Here is a 17,890-nt window from a genome sequence, read left to right as displayed (position 1 = left end):
GTATTTTTACCTTAATACCCTGCTGTCCAATACCAGGGGCTCCTGGAGGACCATAAGGACCAGGAGGACCTGGCTCACCCTACAGGGAGAAAGTTATATGTTAGGTCAACTCAGCATTATTCATTGAGCAGCTCTTAGATGTATGGTGTTGTGATAGGGGCTTTGAGGGCAACAGTGGAACCTCAGACACAGCCTCTGCCCTCAATCATCAATATAGACAAGGGTTGAATTACCCACTAGGCTCAGTAGGCACAGTATCTAGGGCTCACAATACTTTTAGGAACCTATGAACATGTTTCAATTTTCATTTTTTATATTAGAATAAAAATCAATATCATAATAATGAACATGTAATAATGAATCGAGCCTAGATTATATTTATCTTTATATCAACTCAATCATACACTTTTAAATATTTTTCCTGGATGAAAGTATTTTCTAAGGCAAACACTCTTAGGACCCACAAAAGTCACAGTGCAGCCGGGTGTGGTGGCATATGCCTGTAATCCCAGTGACTTGGGAGGCTGAGGCAGGAGGTTCACAAGTTCAAAGCCAGCCTCAGCAGTAGTGAGACCCTAAGCAACTCAGTAAGACCCTATCTCTAAATAAAATACAAAATAGGGCTGGGGATGTGGCTCAGTGTCCCTGAGTCTAATCCTCAGTACCCAACCCCCCCAAAAAAAAACAAAAGAAAGAAAGAAAAAGAAAGTTACAGTGCAGTCCTCACTCATTCACTAAAATTTTTGTTGGGTGCTCTGGTAGACAACAGTGGCTACCCTCTCTCCCGCTCTCCTGTCTGCTGGCAGAACGATGATCTGCTCATGACAAGGGCAGTTGTTCTTTGCTCTCACAGGTATGGAATGAATGATAATTCTTACAGGTATGGGATGAATGGCTAGATCTCCTTTCCCATTGCCACCCATAAGTCTAGGTTGATCATGTGACTTGATTCTAACAATTGAGATAGGAGGGACCTTGCTGGATATAAAGGAAAAAACTTTTGCCTCTGTATTTTCTTTCCCACATGGAGATGTGGTAACTATCTTGTATCCATGACACAAAAATCTCTCCAATGAAAGCCAAGAGTTGAAGAGGACCACACAGAGCACATGGAGAAGAGCCTGACTTCTGGATAACCTCACTGAGCAGCCAATCTAGTCCTGGACTATCTACTGTCAAAATTCTCTTCACTCAACAATGAGAGTTTTTTATGAGTTAAGCCACTCTTAGTCAAGATTTTATAACTCAATACCAAAACATTTTTAATTAATTCAGCCTACCATGTGGCAGGCCTATAATAGAACTCAGGTATCTTAGAACTAGATGGGACCATGACACTCAACCCTCTCCATTTCCCAGATGGTGAACCTGAGTCCACACAGTCTCTCAGGCTTCTGGCCCTATGACATGATGATAGGGAATTTCAATGGCAATTGATTTCAATTGCTTTTTTAAATACTGTTAAGTTTTTTCATTTATTAATTAATACATTATCATTGTAGAAAATCTTTCATATATTAAAAAGCATAGTTGGTTGTAGTCAGGGAGCGAGCTGGCAGGTGAGTCAGGCCGCCTACATTGCAGAGGTAGCAGGTGGACAGCCAACCCGCCTGCCTTGCAGCGGGCAGCCAACCCACCTAACCACCAGGCCAAAGACAGACGCCATCACTAAACAACCCCGCCCGACCACCAGGCCGAGGTTTGTCACCATCATGGAGCTAGCCAGAGGCTTCTTTATAGGCTGGTATAGGCATTTTGAGTTACTCCTAAGGGCGTGGCCATCATCATTGGAAGGGCAGCTCCCTTCCTGAGACACCTACAGGAGGCTAGAGGACCTTTGACAAGACCCAGGAGTCAAGAAAAGGAGGTATTGAGAGACTCGAGACCAACTCAGAGCCACCAGGAAATATAACCCACTGAAGGCCACCACCCCTAGAAGGCCAGTTTCCTAGTGGAGCACTACATTATCAAGTTCCTACAAGTCTTCAGGCTACTGAAGGCTAAGAGGTGAGTTATTGGGAATCTACAGAGACAATATTAGTCAATAAAGGAAATCTGCAATATCCCAGAGTTTAACTACTAGAGGGGTAGATACCTGAACAATATGAGAAAACAAGGGAAGAAAATGTCCCAAACAAACCTAGATGGTATAACAATAAAATCCAATGACAGCATGGCAGAAGAAATGTCAGAAAGGGAGTTCAGAATGTACCTAATCAAAACATCAAGGGAAGCAAACGAGGAGATGAAAGGGCAAATGCAAGCACTGAATGAATCACCAATCAACAGTTAAAAGAGTAAATATAGGAAGCAAAAGGTCATTTCAATAAAGAGAGATATTGAAAAAAAAAAACAGAGATCCTTGAAATGAAGGAAACAATAAACCAAGTTAAAAACTCCATAGAAAGCATAACCAATAGGATAGAAAACCTGGAAGACAGAACCTCAGATATCAAAGACAAAATATTTAATCTTTAAAACAAAGTTGACCAAACAGAGAAGACAGTAAGAAATCATGAACAGAATCTACAAGAACTATGGGATACCATGAAAAGGCCAAATTTAAGAATTATTGGGATTGAGGAAGGCATAGAGAAACAAACCAAAGGAATGAACAATCTATCCAATGAAATAATATCAGAAAATTTCCCAAACTTGAAGAATGAAATGGAAAATCAAGTTCAAGAGGCTTATAGAACTCCAAATACACAAAATTACAACAGACCCACACCAAGGCACATTATAATGAAAATACCTAACATACAAAATAAAGACAGAATTTTAAAGGCTGTGAGAGAAAAGAATCAAATTACATTCAGGGGGAAACCAAAACAGATATCAGCAGATTTTTAAATCCAGACCCTAAAAGCTAGAAGGACCTGGAACAACATTGTTCAAGCTCTGAAAGAAAATGGATGCCAACCAAGTATCTTATACCCAGCAAAATTTACCTTCAGATTTGATGATGAAATAAAATCCTTCCACGATAAACAAAAGTTAAAAGAATTTACAAAAAGAAAGCTGCATTACAGAACATTCTCAGCAAAATATTCCATGAAGAAGAGATGAAAAACAACGATGTAAATCAGCAAAGGGAGGAACTACCCTAAGGGAACAACAAAATAAAGGAGAAATCAAGTTGTGTCCCAAAAAAATGAGCCAAATGACCGGGAATACAAATCATATCACAATAATAACCCTGAATGTTAATGGCCTGAACTCATCAATCAAAAGACATAGATTGGCAGATTGGATTAAAAAGAAAAATCCAACAATTTGCTGCCTGCAACAGGCTTATCACATAGAAAGAGATACCCACAGACTAAAGGTGAAAGGATGGGGAAAAACACCATGCACATGGACACGGCAAAAAAGCTAGAGTATCCATCCTCATATCAGATAATGTAGACTTCAAGCCAAAGTTAATCAGAAGGAATAAAGAAGGACACTTCATACTGCTTAAGGGAAGCACAAATCACCAAGACATAACAATCATAAATATCTATGCCCCGAACATTGGCTCATCCATGTACATCAAACAAATCCTTCTCAATGCCAGAAATCAAATAGACCACAACACAATAATACTAGGCGATTTTAACACACCTCTCTCACCACTGGACAGATCCTCCAAAAAAAAAAAAATTGAATAAAGAAACCATAGATCTCAATAACACAATCAATAATTTAGACTTAATGGACATTTATAGAATATACCATCCAACAAAGAACGAATACACTTTCTTCTCAGCAGCACATGGATCCTTCTCTAAAATAGACCATATATTATGCCACAAAGCTACTGTTAGCAAGTACAAGAAGATAGAGATAAGGTATTATACCTTGTATCTATCAGATCATAATAGATTGAAATTAGAAAATAAATGACAGAGAAAAAACAGAAACTACTCCAACACCTGGAGATTCAATAATTCGCTATTGTATGATGAATGGATAACAGAAGATATCAGGAAGGAAATTAAAAAATGCTTAGAGATAAATGAGAACAAAGAAACGACATATCAAAATCTCTGGGACACTATGAAAACAGTTCTTAGAGGAAATTTATTTCATGGAGTGCATTCAATAAAAGAAAAAAAAAATCAACAAATAAACAACCTAACACTACAGCTCAAAGCCTTAGAAAAAGAAGAACAGAGCAACACCAAAAGTAGTAGAAGACAGGAAATAGTTAAAATCAGAGCTGAAATCAATGAAATTGAAACAAAAGAAACAATTGAAAAATTGACAAAATAAATAGTTGGTTCTTTGAAAAAATAAACAAAATTGATAAACCCTTAGCCACACTAACAAAGAGAAGGAGAGAGAAAACCCAAATCACTAAAATTCGGAATGAACAAGGAAATATCACAACAGACACGATTGAAATAAAAAACATAATTAGAAGCTATTTTGAAAATCTATACACCAGCAAAATAGAAAATCTCAAAGACATCAACAGGTTTCTAGAGACATATGAATTCCCTAATCTGAACCAGGAGGACATACACAATTTAAATAAATCAATTTCAAGTAATGAAATAGAAGAGGTCATCAAAAGCCTACCAACAAAGAAAAGTCCAGGACCAGATAGGTTCTCAGCCGAGTTCTACAAAACCTTTAAAGAAGAGCTCATTCCAATACTCCTCAAACTATTCCATGAAATAGAAGAGGAGGGAACCCTCCCAAACTCATTCTATGAAGCCAACATTACCCTGATACCTAAACCAGACAGAGACACATCGAGGAAAGAAAATTTCAGACCAATATCTTTACTGAACATCAATGCAAAAATTCTCAACAAAATATTAGCAAATCGCATACGAAAATATTAAAAACATAGTGTACCACGATCAAGTGCATTTTATCCCAGGGATGCAAGGTTGGTTCAACATCCAGAAATCAATAAATGTCATTCACCATATCAACAGACTTAAAGTCAAGAATCATATGATTATTTCAATAGATGCAGAAAAAGCATTTGATAAAATACAGCATCCCTTCATGCTCAAAACACTAGAAAAAATAGAGATAGTGGGAACATTCCTTAACATTATCAAGGCCATCTATGCTAAGTCCATGGCCAATATCATTCTAAACGGTGAAAAACTGAAAGCATTCCACCTAAAAAATGGAACAAGGCAGGGATGCCCTCTTTCACCGCTTCTATTCAACATTGTCCTTGAAACTCTAGCCAGAGCAATTAGACAGACCAAAGAAATTAAAGGGATACAAACAAGGAAAAGAAGAACTCAAACTATCCCTGTTTGCTGATGACATGGTTATATATTTAGAGGAACCAGAAAATTCCACCAGAAAACTTTTAGAATTCGGGGCTGGGGAGATAGCTCAGTCGGTAGAGTGCTTGCCTTGTAAGCACAAGGCCCTGGGTTTGAACCCCAGCACCCAAAAAAAAAAAAAAGAAAACTTTTAGAATTCATAAGTGAATTCAGTAAAGTACCAGGTTAAAAGATCAATGCTCATAAATCCAATGCATTTTTATACATAAATGATGAATCTTCAGAAAGAGAAATTAGGAAAACTACCCCATTCACAATAGCCTCAAAAAAAATTAAATACTTGGGAATCAATCTCACAAAAGAGGTGAAAGACCTCTACAATGAGAACTACAGAACACTAAAGAAAGAAATTAAAGAAAATCTTAGAAGATGGAAAGATCTCCCATGTTCTTGGATAGGCAGAAGTAATATTGTCAAAATGGCCATACTACTAAAAGTGCTATACGGTTTCAATACAATTCCAATTAAAATCCCAATGATGTACCTTACAGAAATAGAGCAAGCAATCATGAAATTCATCTGGAAGAATAAGAAACCCAAAATAGCTAAAGCAATCCTTAGCAGGAAGAGTGAAGCAGGGGGTATCGCAATACCAGATCTTCAACTATACTACAAAGCAATAGTAACAAAAACGGCATGGTAGTGGCACCAAAATAGAAAGGTAGATCAATGGTACAGAATAGAGGACATGGACACAAACCCAAATAAATACAATTATCTCATACTAGACAAAGGTGCCAAAAATATGCAATGGAGAAAAGAGAGCCTCTTCAACAAATGGTGCTGGGAAAACTGGAAATCCATATGCAACAGAATGAAACTAAACCCCTATCTCTCACCCTGCACAAAAATCAACTCAAAATGGATCAAGGACCTTGAAATCAAACCAGAGATCCTGCATCTTATAGAAGAAAAACTAGGTCCAAATCTTCAACTTGTTGGCTTAGGAGCAGACTTCCTTAACATGACTCCCACAGCACAAGAAATAAAAGCAAGAATCAACAGCTGGGATAGATTCAAACTAAAAAGCTTTCTCTCAGCAAAGGAAACTATCAGAAATGTGAAGAGAGAGCCTACAGAGTGGGAGAAAATCTTTGCCACTCATATTTCAGATAGAGCACTCATTTCCAGAATATATAAAGAACTCAAAAAACTCTACACCAAGAATATAAATAACCCATTCAACAAATGGCCTAAGGATATGAACAGACACTTCACAGAAGAAGATGTACAAGCAATCAACAGATATATGAAAAAATGTTCAACATCTCTAGTAATAAGAGAAATGCAAATCTAAACTACACTAAGATTCCATCTCACTCCAATTAGAATGGCAATTATCAAGAATACAAGCAACAATAGGTGTTAGAGTAGATGTGGGGAAAAAGGTACATTCATACATTGCTGGTGGGGCTGCAAATTAGTGCAGTCACTCTGGAAAGCAGTGTGGAGATTCCTCAGAAAACTTGGAATGGAACCACCATTTGACCCAGCTATCCCACTCCTTGGCCTATACCCAAAGGACTTAAAATCAGCATACTACAGAGATATAGCCACAACAATGTTCATAGCTGCTCAATTCACAATAGCCAGATTGTAGAAACAACCTAGATGCCCCTCAATGGATGAATGGATAAAGAAACTGTGGTATATATATATATATACAATGGAATATTACTCAGCCATAAAGAATAATAAAATTATGGCATTTGCAGGCAAATGGATGAAATTGGAGAATATCATGCTAAGTGAAATAATCCAATCTGAAAACACCAAAGGACGAATGATCTCACTGATAAGCAGATGATGACACATACAGGTTGTGGGAAGGGGGCAAGAATGGAGGAAGGAGGGACTCTATAGAGGGATAAGAGGAGTGGAAAGGGTGGGGGGGAAGAAAAATAACAACAGAATGAATCAAAAACAATTACCCTAGGTAAATGTATGATTACACAAATGGTATGCCTCTACTTCATGTATAAACAGAGAAACAAGATGTATCCCATTTGTTTACAATAAAAATAAATTTAAAGAAAAAAGCATACATTTAAAGAAAGTTTTAAATTACTTATCTACAATTCCTATTAATTTTTGGTGCATTTCCTTCCAATTTTGGTAAATACACATGAATATTTAATTTATGCTAAGGAAGATTTCTGAATACTCTAATGTTTGAGTTAATGAATACTTACTATTGAAAATTTCATTCAACTTACAGATTTATTTCTTCATACTTGCAAACAGAAAAGTGGAACATACATTGAGACTAACTTTCTCTCAGATTAAGAGAAATAAAAAACTTTTCATTACTGTTAAAGTCCCACTTTGCCCTGGAGACTTGTGATTTTGGAGGAGACACAACAATTGGTACAATGTTCTATTGGTAGGGGAATTATTGTAGAGCAGTTTGTTGACTTTGAACATTGCAAAGGAGAAAGAGAAGGTACGAGGAGAAGTCAGCTCCCCAAAATATATGCCCAAATGCAACATAAATTAAAACAAAAGAAATCTGTCTTAAAATCAGTTGCCAGAGCCAAGAGGAGTGGTGCTCCCCTGTAATCCCAGGGGTTAGTGGGGCGGGGAGCAGAGGATTGCAAGTTCAAAGTCATTCTCAGCATCCATAGCAAGGCACTTAGGAACTCAGCAAAACCCTGTCTCTAAATAAAATATTAAAAAGGGTTAGGGATGTGACTCAGTGGTTAAATATCCCTGGTATCAAAAAAATCAGTTGCCAGAACTTATGATTTTTTTTTTTTTTTGGCTTATAAGTGGTTTGATACAAATGTATTTAGCGTTCATGCTATTGAGAAAAAGTCAATATGGCAGATAAATGAACTAGAATTTACTTTTTAAAATCTTTGGATTGTACATGTCTTTCTGTGTAGTTTAAATCCAGAACAGACAGATCACAGTCATTCTTATTTTAGATGTTTTTTGTCATGGAACTTCTCTCTTTATAGAATATCAGACATGAAAGTTTGCACTAAATTCGAAATTGATTTCTTACTATTGAAGTACACGTAAATGCTAGAAAATATTCAACTTCCTAGAGCAAAGTTTCGCTTCAAAGAACATTCATGGGGTTTTTTTCTTTGTTTGTTTACAACTTCTGTGCTCTCCACTCATGTTGAAGTCTCCTTTAAAGTTATAGGAGTCCCATACAGGGACTGTTGACATCACTCAGCCAAGGGCAAGTACTTGCTCTGTGGAGGGTTAGGAAACAAATACTGAGAAGCCTAAGACATAGTTTCTAAACTTTAAGAACTGGCTCAAGAGATAAATACATCATTAAAAAACACAACAATAATTTTATGTTGGGGGCTGTGCCAGCCAGAACGGCACCTGATCACATCGGCAGTGAGGAGGTTAATTAACATAAGCACACTCAGGTGATTTATCACTGGCCATATTCAATTAAGTCCACACGCACAAAGTGTGCACAGGTGTTCCTGAGTGCGCCTGCTCGGGCCTGCTCGTTTTGTCCCTTGCCGTGATGGGGCAGCTGGCTCCTCGCCTGATCGCAACTGCGTGGCCTCGCCCTCTGTCTCCTGGAGGGAATATAAGCGGGCAGTGGGCAGGGGTGCGACAGTAAGGAGCAGCAGTAAGAGCAGCAGCTAGCAGAAAGAAGCGAAGAGAAGCCACTAGCAGAAAGGAAGAAGAAAAGGCAGCAAGCAGATAGAAGCGGCTCGCAGAGAGGAGCAGCAGGCAGCGGCAGAAGGCAGATCACAGAGCAGAAAATTGAGAACACACCTCTAGATGACAGATAGGCAAATCGCAGTACGCAGGACGCATCACTAAGAAGCACCTCAGATAGACGCACCCTTAGTTCACAGGATGCAGGACGCACCTTTAAGAAGAAGCAGCAGAACTAAGAAGAAATAGATCTCTGAAAGTGTAGTCTCTCTCTCTTAAGCAAAGTCTCTCTTTCTCTCTTATGCGAAGCCTTTCTCTCTCTCTAAGAAAAGCCTTTCTTCCTCAATAGCCCAGGGAACAAGCAAATAAGTGAGAAAGCAGCCCACTAAAAGAAAGATAAAAGCAGTTCGTTTCCAGTTCACCACTGATAAAGACCCGCGCAAATTGTTGCTGCAGGCGGTGACAAATACTCGCGGATTTGGCACCGCAAAGAGCCAGTGACAATTTTTTAAACCCTAAGTTCTTATTTTATTTTCTGTACTTCCTACATGTACCTTTGGTTTTGTAATAGATAATAAGGCATTTAAACTACCCATCTGGTGGAGAACTTGACTTTTGATTGGTAGAAGCTCTGCCCTCCTTACTACTTAACTACAGGTTTGATCAGAAACAAACCAGGAGCACAGGCTTGTGAAAAAGTTTCTTCTGACTACTTACAAGGCATGGTTTGGTTGTTACATTAAATGTGTGAATCAGGAGAATTAAGAGAAACAACTCTGTTATTCTTTTTTTTTTTTTAGAAACTTGGTTCTGCCATATATTTCTTTTTTGTTTAATGAATCTTTTTTTATTTTTATCTATTTATATGTGGTGCTGAGTATGGAATCCAGGGCCTCACACATGCCAGGCAAGTGTTGTACCACTGAGTTGCAACTTCAGCCCAACAACTCTGTTACTCTTAAGCCTATGGGTCCCCTTAGGCTTGGCCAAGTACCAAAAGCAACTGAGAGATTTTTTATTATTACTTTTGCAAGGGAATTAGAGGAATCCAAAGATTTTAGAGTGATTGATTTGCCTTACCTGAACCCAGTCCCTCCAAAACATATCTTCACATTTCCCTTGCTTAAATTTATTTCTCAGGAGCCTAACATCATAGGACCCACTGACAAAGATTGGTGCATAAATATTGTTTTCCCTTTACCTTTCTTACAAAAACCCCTGTGGTAGTAAATAAAGGGGTCCTCATTGTTAAACATGATATTGAGACTAAACAAAATAAGGAGAAGAGAGTCAGCATTTTACTTAGAATAATTATCTGGAAATTCACTGAGACAACACACCCTGGGTAAAATTCCAGGCTTGATTTTTTCCTACTATTATTCCTGCCCCCAACCTTCACCAACACACACACACACACACACACACACACACACACACACACACAGTGAGAGAGAAGGAGAGAGAGAGAGATTGCATGCCCACAATGCCTACAGTACCAACTGTACTTATTTCTCTACTTCACTTTCTTTGATGACTAGGGTCAACAGGTGAATTTAACAAAGAGGAGTGGGTTAAAATAGCCCCAAAGAGAGACTTCTTTCATAATCTCTATGTGATTGTGAATATACATGAATGTGACTGTGAACCTGTTTAGGGGCAATGAGACCACCTTGGTCCTCCTCAGAAATTAAGAATGCCCTGACTTCTATGGACCTCAAGAGCAGAGGAAGTCCATGGTTAATGAAACCTACTATTTACAAGCACTGTTCTGACACTATATACATTATCTCATTTAATCTTCTAATAACCCTAGGAAATATGTTTTTTTCCATTTTATACTATAGAAATATAATCTCTATTTTTAAATTGACTTTTCAGCATGCATGGAATCTGTGGGGTGTAGGAGGTATGGTTTTGGAGTTATCCCTGGCTCTATCACTTACTAACGGTTTGAACTTTTGCAAAATCCCAAAATGAAAAATGAGGATAATTATATCTACCTTGCAGGGTGGTTGAGAGGATTCAAGATATTGTGTGTAAAATAGCTGTTTAATATGTGTAGATTCAATTGCTGTTCACAGGCCTTTGTAGACCAAGCTGACACCAGAGTTTGCGCTCAATAGGGGTATAGTGAATAAAAATTTATGCCTATAATTAGTATCGGTTTACATAATTAGAGGTATAAATCAGATTGCACCTGCACTTTGCAGAAATGTACAATCTGGCTAGAGACACAAATGAATATGAAACAAAATACAAGCATGTAAATTATCTATAATAAAGATATTAACAGAGCATATAAGTCTCTGAGGCAGAAATGTTTAATTCTGCCTCAAGGAACTGGGATAATAGAGGAGACATTTGAGCTGAATGAAGAGGTAGAAATCATAGCGAAACTGGTGGGAAAGAAAAAGCAAAAGTTCAAAGCTAAGAAAAAATGTGAGGCATAAAATGATGTGAAATATTCTATGGAAAGTGAGTACAAGGAACCAGAAATGAGGTGACAATTCGGTCACTGTCTGGAGCAGCAATGTCCAGTGGGAATATACAGCAAGTTATGTATGTAATTTAAATTTTTCTAGTAGTCCTATTAAGAAAGTAAAAAGAAACAGGTGAACTATAATTAATAATGTATTTCACTTAAAATGTCCAAAATATTATCATTTCAACATGGAATCAATATTTTTTTAAAAGCATTGATGCTTATATTTATATTTTCACTACTCTTAATATTAAGTCCTTGAAACCCAATCTTATGCTTATGGCAATCTCAATTTGAATGAGCCATATCTCAAATGCTCAATAGCTACATGGGGCTACTGTGTGGGATAATTTCAGAGAAATTAAAGAGGCTAGAGCCTTGGGTCAGAACCATGAAAGGTATCAACACTTAGATGGAGTAAGCATGGAAGCCTAGCAAGACATCTTGCATGAGGCTGGAGAAAAGGAGAATTTCAAAAATCATTTCTAAAGACAGAGTTATAACCTTTCAGTTCCAGACGTGGTTATCTTCCAGTCTCCTTTATCTAAGGAAGGAGTTCACAATCTCTCCTGTGTCAAATCGGAACCTAGGAGTCCCAGAGCCAGTGCAGCGCAGCGTACTCCGGCACGCAAGCAGCTTCAGGGACCAGGATGGGGCAGCCAGAGACCTCCCCAAGTAGCCTGGACCACTGCGGTGGGAGGTGCCTTTCAAGGCTAGCTTCTCGGAGCAGACCGCCCAGTGAGAGGCTTTCTACATAGAACCAGCCACAAGCCCCCGAACCAACGGAGAACTTCGATCCGCAAGCAGCCTCTGGGATCAGGGTAGAGCAGCCAGAGACCTCTTCAGGCGGCTCTGCCCACTCCGGCTGCAGGCTCTCTTCACGGAGCGATCCAAGATGGCAGTCTAGAGGGAGACTGCACCCCCAGTCGCTCCAGAACCCAGGAGTTAAGAAGGGGAGGCATTGAGACACTCGGACTGAAATAGAGCCACGGGTGAGTCTGCCCACTGGGTAAAGCTCGGCCCGGGTGGCAGGCCCAGAAAGAGGTGGCTTATCGGAGCCGGGCAGGGCAGCTAGAGTCTTCCACAGGCAGCCCTGCGCACTCCAGAGGTGGGCCCCGCCCACACAGCCAGCTTCTCCAGGTTCCCAGAGCGGGCCCGCTAGTGAGAGCCTTTCTGACCAGAACAAGCTCCAAGTCCTGGAGCCAGCGCAGCACAGCGTACTCTGGCACACAAGCAGCTTCAGGGACCAGGATAGGGCAGCCAGAGACCTCCCCAAGTAGCCTGGACCCCTGCAGTGGGAGGTGCCTTTCAAGGCTAGCTTCTCAGACCAGACCGCCCAGTGAGAGGCTTTCTACATAGAACCAGCCACAAGTCCCCGAACCAACGGAGAACTTCGATCCGCAAGCAGCCTCTGGGATCAGGGCAGGGCAGCCAGAGACCTCTTCAGGCGGCTCTGCCCACTCCGGCTGCAGGCTCTCTTCACGGGGCTATCCAAGATGGCGGCCTAGAGGGTGACTGCACCCCCAGTCGCTCCAGAACCCAGGGGTTAAGAAGGGGAGGCATTGAGAGACTCGGACTGAAATAGAGCCACGGGTGAGTCTGCCTACTGGGTAAAGCTCGGCCCGGGTGGCAGGCCCAGAAAGAGGTGGCTTATCGGAGCCGGGCAGGGTAGCTAGAGTCTTCCCAAGGTAGCCTTCCACACTCCAGCAGTGGGCTCCTCCCACACAGCCAGCTGCACGGTGCAGGCCCACAGTGAGAGCCTTTCCGCACAGAGCCAGTTCCAAACCGTGGAACCAGTAGGGGGCTAGGGGCAGTTTTCTTTGGATGTGCTGCTTTATCAGATTCCTCCAACACATCAGGCTACTGAAGGCTGGAAGGTGATACACTGGAAATCTACTGGGACACTATAAGCCAATAGCGGAAAACTGCAATATCTCAGGGTCCCACTGACAGCTGACCAATATGAGAAAACAAGGGAAGAAAATGTCCCAAACAAACCTAGATACTACATCAATAAAACCCAATGACAGCACAGCAGAAGAAATGTCAGAAAGGGAGTTCAGAATGTACGTAATTAAAACGATCAGGGAAGCTAATGAGGAGATGAAAGAGCAAATGCAGGCATTGAAGGAGGAGATGAAAGAGCAAATGCAGGCATTAAATGATCGCACCAATCAACAGTTAAAAGACCAAATACAGGAAGCAAGAGATCATTTCAATAAAGAGTTAGAGATACTGAAAAAAAAAAAAAACTGAAATACTTGAAATGAAGGAAACAATAAACCAAGTTAAAAACTCCATAGAAAGCATAACCAATAGGATAGAACACCTGGAAGACAGAACCTCAGACATTGAAGACAAATTATTTAATCTTGAAAGCAAAGTTGGCCAAACAGAAAAGATGGTAAGAAATCATGAACAGAATCTACAAGAATTATGGGATATCATGAAAAGGCCAAATTTAAGAATTATTGGAATTGAGGAAGGCTTAGAGAAATAAACCAAAGGAATGAACAATCTATTCAATGAAATAATATCAGAAAATTTCCCAAATCTGAAGAATGAAATGGAAAACCAAGTACAAGAGGCTTATAGAACTCCAAACATACAAACTTACAACAGACTCACACCAAGGCACATTATTATGAAAATACCTAACATACAAAATAAAGACAGAGTTTTAAAGGCCACGAGAGAAAAGAATCAAATTACATTCAGAGGGAAACCAAAAGAATATCAGCAGATTTTTCAATTCAGACCCTAAAAGCTAGAAGGGCCTGGAACAACATATAACAAGCCCTGAAAGAAAACGGATGCCAACCAAGAATCTTATACCCAGCAAAACTTACCTTCAAATTTGACGATGAAATAAGATCCTTCCATGATAAACAAAAGCTAAAGGAATTTACAAAAAGAAAGCCAGCATTACAGAACATTCTCAGCAAAATATTCCATGAGGAAGAGATGAAAAACAACAATGCAAATCAGCAACAGGAGGCGCTAGCCTAAAGGAATAGCCAAATAAAGGAGAAACCAAATCATGTCAAAAACAAATATGAGTCAATTGACTGGGAATACAAATCATATCACAATAATAACCCTGAATGTTAATGGCCTGAATTCATCAATCAAAAGACATAGACTGGCAGATTGGATTAAAAAGAAAAATCCAAAAATATGCTGCCTGCAAGAGACTCATCTCATAGAAAGAGACACCCATAGACTAAAGGTGAAAGGATGGGGAAAAACATACCATGCACACGGACACAGCAAAAAAGCTGGAGTATCCATCCTCTTTTCAGATAATGTGGACTTCAAACCAAAACTAGTCAGAAGGGATAAAGAAGGACATTACATGCTGCTTAAGGGAAGCATAAATCAGCAAGACATAACAATCATAAATATCTATGCCCCGAACATTGGCTCATCCACGTATGTCAAACAAATCCTTCTCAATCTCAGAAATCAAATAGACCACAACACAATAATACTAGGCGATTTTAACACACCTCTCTCACCACTGGATAGATTGTCCAAACAAAAATTGAATAAAGAAACTATAGATCTCAACAACACAATCAACAATTTTGACTTAACGGACATATATAGAATACACCATCCAACAAAGAATGAATACACTTTCTTCTCAGCAGCACATGGATCCTTCTCTAAAATAGACCATATTTTATGCCACAAAGCTACTGTTAGCAAATACAAGAAGATAGAGATACTACCTTGTACTCTATCAGATCATAATGGATTGAAATTAGAAATAAATGACAGAATAAAAAACAGAAACTTCTCCAATACCTGGAGATTAAATAATACACTATTATATGATGAATGTATAACAGAAGATATCGGGAAGGAAATAAAAAAATTCTTAGAGGTAAATGAGAACAAAGACACATCATATCAAAATCTGTGGGACACTATGAAAGCAGTACTTAGAGGAAGATTTATTTCATGGGGCTCATTCAAAAAAAGAAGTAGAAATCAACAAATAAACGACTTAACACTACAGCTCAAAGCGCTAGAAAAAGAAGAGCAGACCAATACCAAAAGTAGTAGAAGACAGGAAATAGTTAAAATCAGAACCGAAATCAACGAAATCGAAACAAAAGAAACAATTGGAAAAATTAACAAAATAAATAGTTGGCTCTTTGAAAAAATAAATAAAATTGATAAACCCTTAGCCACACTAACAAAGAGAAACAGGGAGAAAACTCAAATTACTAAAATTCGGAATGAACAAGGAAACATCACAACAGACACGACTGAAATACAAAATAATAATTAGAAGCTATTTCGAAAATCTATACTCCAACAAAACAGAAAACCTCGAAGACATCAACAAATTTCTAGAGACATATGAATTACCTAAACTGAACGAGGAGGACATACACAACTTAAATAAACCAATTTCAAGCAATGAAATAGAAGAGGTCATCAAAAGCCTACCAACAAAGAAAAGTCCAGGACCAGATGGGCTCTCAGCCGAGTTCTACAAAACCTTTAAAGAAGAGCTCATTCCAATACTCCTCAAACTATTCCATGAAAGAGAAGAGGAGGGAACCCTCCCAAACTCGTTCTATGAAGCCAATATCACCCTGATACCTAAACCAAACAGAGACACATCGAGGAAAGAAAATTTCAGACCAATATCCTTAATGAATATCGACGCAAAAATTCTCAACAAAATTTTAGCAAATCGCATACAAATATATATTAAAAAGATAGTGCACCATGATCAAGTGGGTTTTATCCCAGGGATGCAAGGTTGGTTCAACATTCGGAAATCAATAAATGTCATTCACCATATCAACAGACTTAAAGTTAAGAATCACATGATTATTTCAATAGATGCAGAAAAAGCATTCGATAAAATACAGCATCCCTTCATGCTCAAAACACTAGAAAAAATTGGGGTAATGGGAACATTCCTTAACATTATAAAGGCAATCTACACAAAGCCCATGGCTAATATCATTCTTAATGGTGAAAAACTGAAAGCGTTCCCCCTAAAAACTGGAACAAGGCAGGGATGCCCTCTTTCACCGCTTCTATTCAACATCGTCCTTGAGACTCTAGCCAGAGCAATCAGACAAACCAAAGAAATTAAAGGGATACAAATAGGAAAAGAAGAACTCAAACTATCCCTGTTCGCTGATGACATGATTATATATTTAGAGGAACCTGGAAATTCCACCAGAAAACTTCTAGAACTCATAAGTGAATTCAGTAAAGTAGCAGGTTACAAGATCAATGCTCATAAATCCAATGCATTTTTATACATAAGTGATGAATCTTCAGATAGAGAAATTAGGAAAACTACCCCATTCACAATAGCATCGAAAAAAATAAAATACTTGGGAATCAATCTGACAAAAGTGGTGAAAGACCTCTACAATGAGAACTACATAACACTAAAGAAAGAAATTAAAGAAAATCTTAGAAGATGGAAAGATCTCCCATATTCCTGGATAGGCAGAATTAATATTGTCAAAATGGCTATACTACCTAAAGTGCTATACAGATTCAATGCAATTCCAATTAAAATCCCAATGATGTACCTTACAGAAATAGAGCAAGCAATTATGAAATTCATCTGGAAGAATAAAAAACCTAGAATAGCTAAAGCAATCCTCAGTAGCAAGAGCGAAGCAGGGGGTATTGCAATACCAGATCTTCAACTCTACTACAAAGCAATAGTAACAAAAACGGCATGGTATTGGTACCAAAATAGACAGGTAGATCAATGGTACAGAATAGAGGACATGGACACAAACCCAAATAAATACAATTTTCTCATACTAGACAAAGGTTCCAAACATATGCAATGGAGAAAAGATAGCCTCTTCAACAAATGGTGCTGGGAAAACTGGAAAACCATATGCAAGAGAATGAAATTAAACCCCTATCTCTCACCCTACCAAAAACTCAACTCAAAATGGATTAAGGACCTCGGAATCAGACCAGAGACCCTGCATCTTATAGAAGAAAAAGTAGGTCCAAATCTTCAACATGTTGGCTTAGGATCAGACTTCCTTAACAGGACTCCCATAGCACAAGAAATAAAAGCAAGAATCAACAACTGGGATAGATTCAAACTAAAAAGCTTTCTCTCAGCAAAGGAAACTATCAAAATGTGAAGAGAGAGCCTACAGAGTGGGAGAATATCTTTGCCAACCATACTTCAGATAGAGCACTAATTTCCAGAATCTATAAAGAACTCAAAAAACTCTACACCAAGAATGCAAATAATCCAATCAACAAATGGGCTAAGGAAATGCACAGACACTTCACAGAAGAAGATGTACAAGTAATCACCAGATATATGAAAAAATGTTCAACATCCCTAGTAAGAAGGGAAATGCAAATCAAAACTACCCTAAGATTTCATCTCACCCCAATTAGAATGGCGATTATCAAAAATACAAGCAACAATAGGTGTTGGCGAGGATGTGGTGAAAAA

General features: G+C 38.8%; 1 protein-coding gene across 3 annotated transcripts in view; it reads right to left on the bottom strand.

The window, feature by feature from the left end:
- Positions 1–17,890, bottom strand: part of Col28a1 (collagen type XXVIII alpha 1 chain) — a 196,400-nt gene that overhangs the window by 143,278 nt on the left and 35,232 nt on the right. For all 3 annotated transcript variants that reach the window (XR_007109989.1, XM_047562843.1, XM_047562842.1), the window contains exon 12: positions 11–79. Coding sequence is in view for 2 of the 3 variants with exons in the window: in XM_047562843.1 (XP_047418799.1) it covers positions 11–79 (69 nt within the window). In the remaining variant the exon portion in view is untranslated. The remainder of the gene's footprint in view (positions 1–10; positions 80–17,890) is intronic.

This window comes from Sciurus carolinensis, chromosome 8 (assembly GCF_902686445.1).
Source record: "Sciurus carolinensis chromosome 8, mSciCar1.2, whole genome shotgun sequence".
NCBI classification, from domain to species: domain Eukaryota; kingdom Metazoa; phylum Chordata; class Mammalia; order Rodentia; family Sciuridae; genus Sciurus; species Sciurus carolinensis.
The sequence above is the reverse complement of the archived record's forward strand: the minus strand, read 5'-3'. Positions and strand labels throughout refer to the sequence as shown.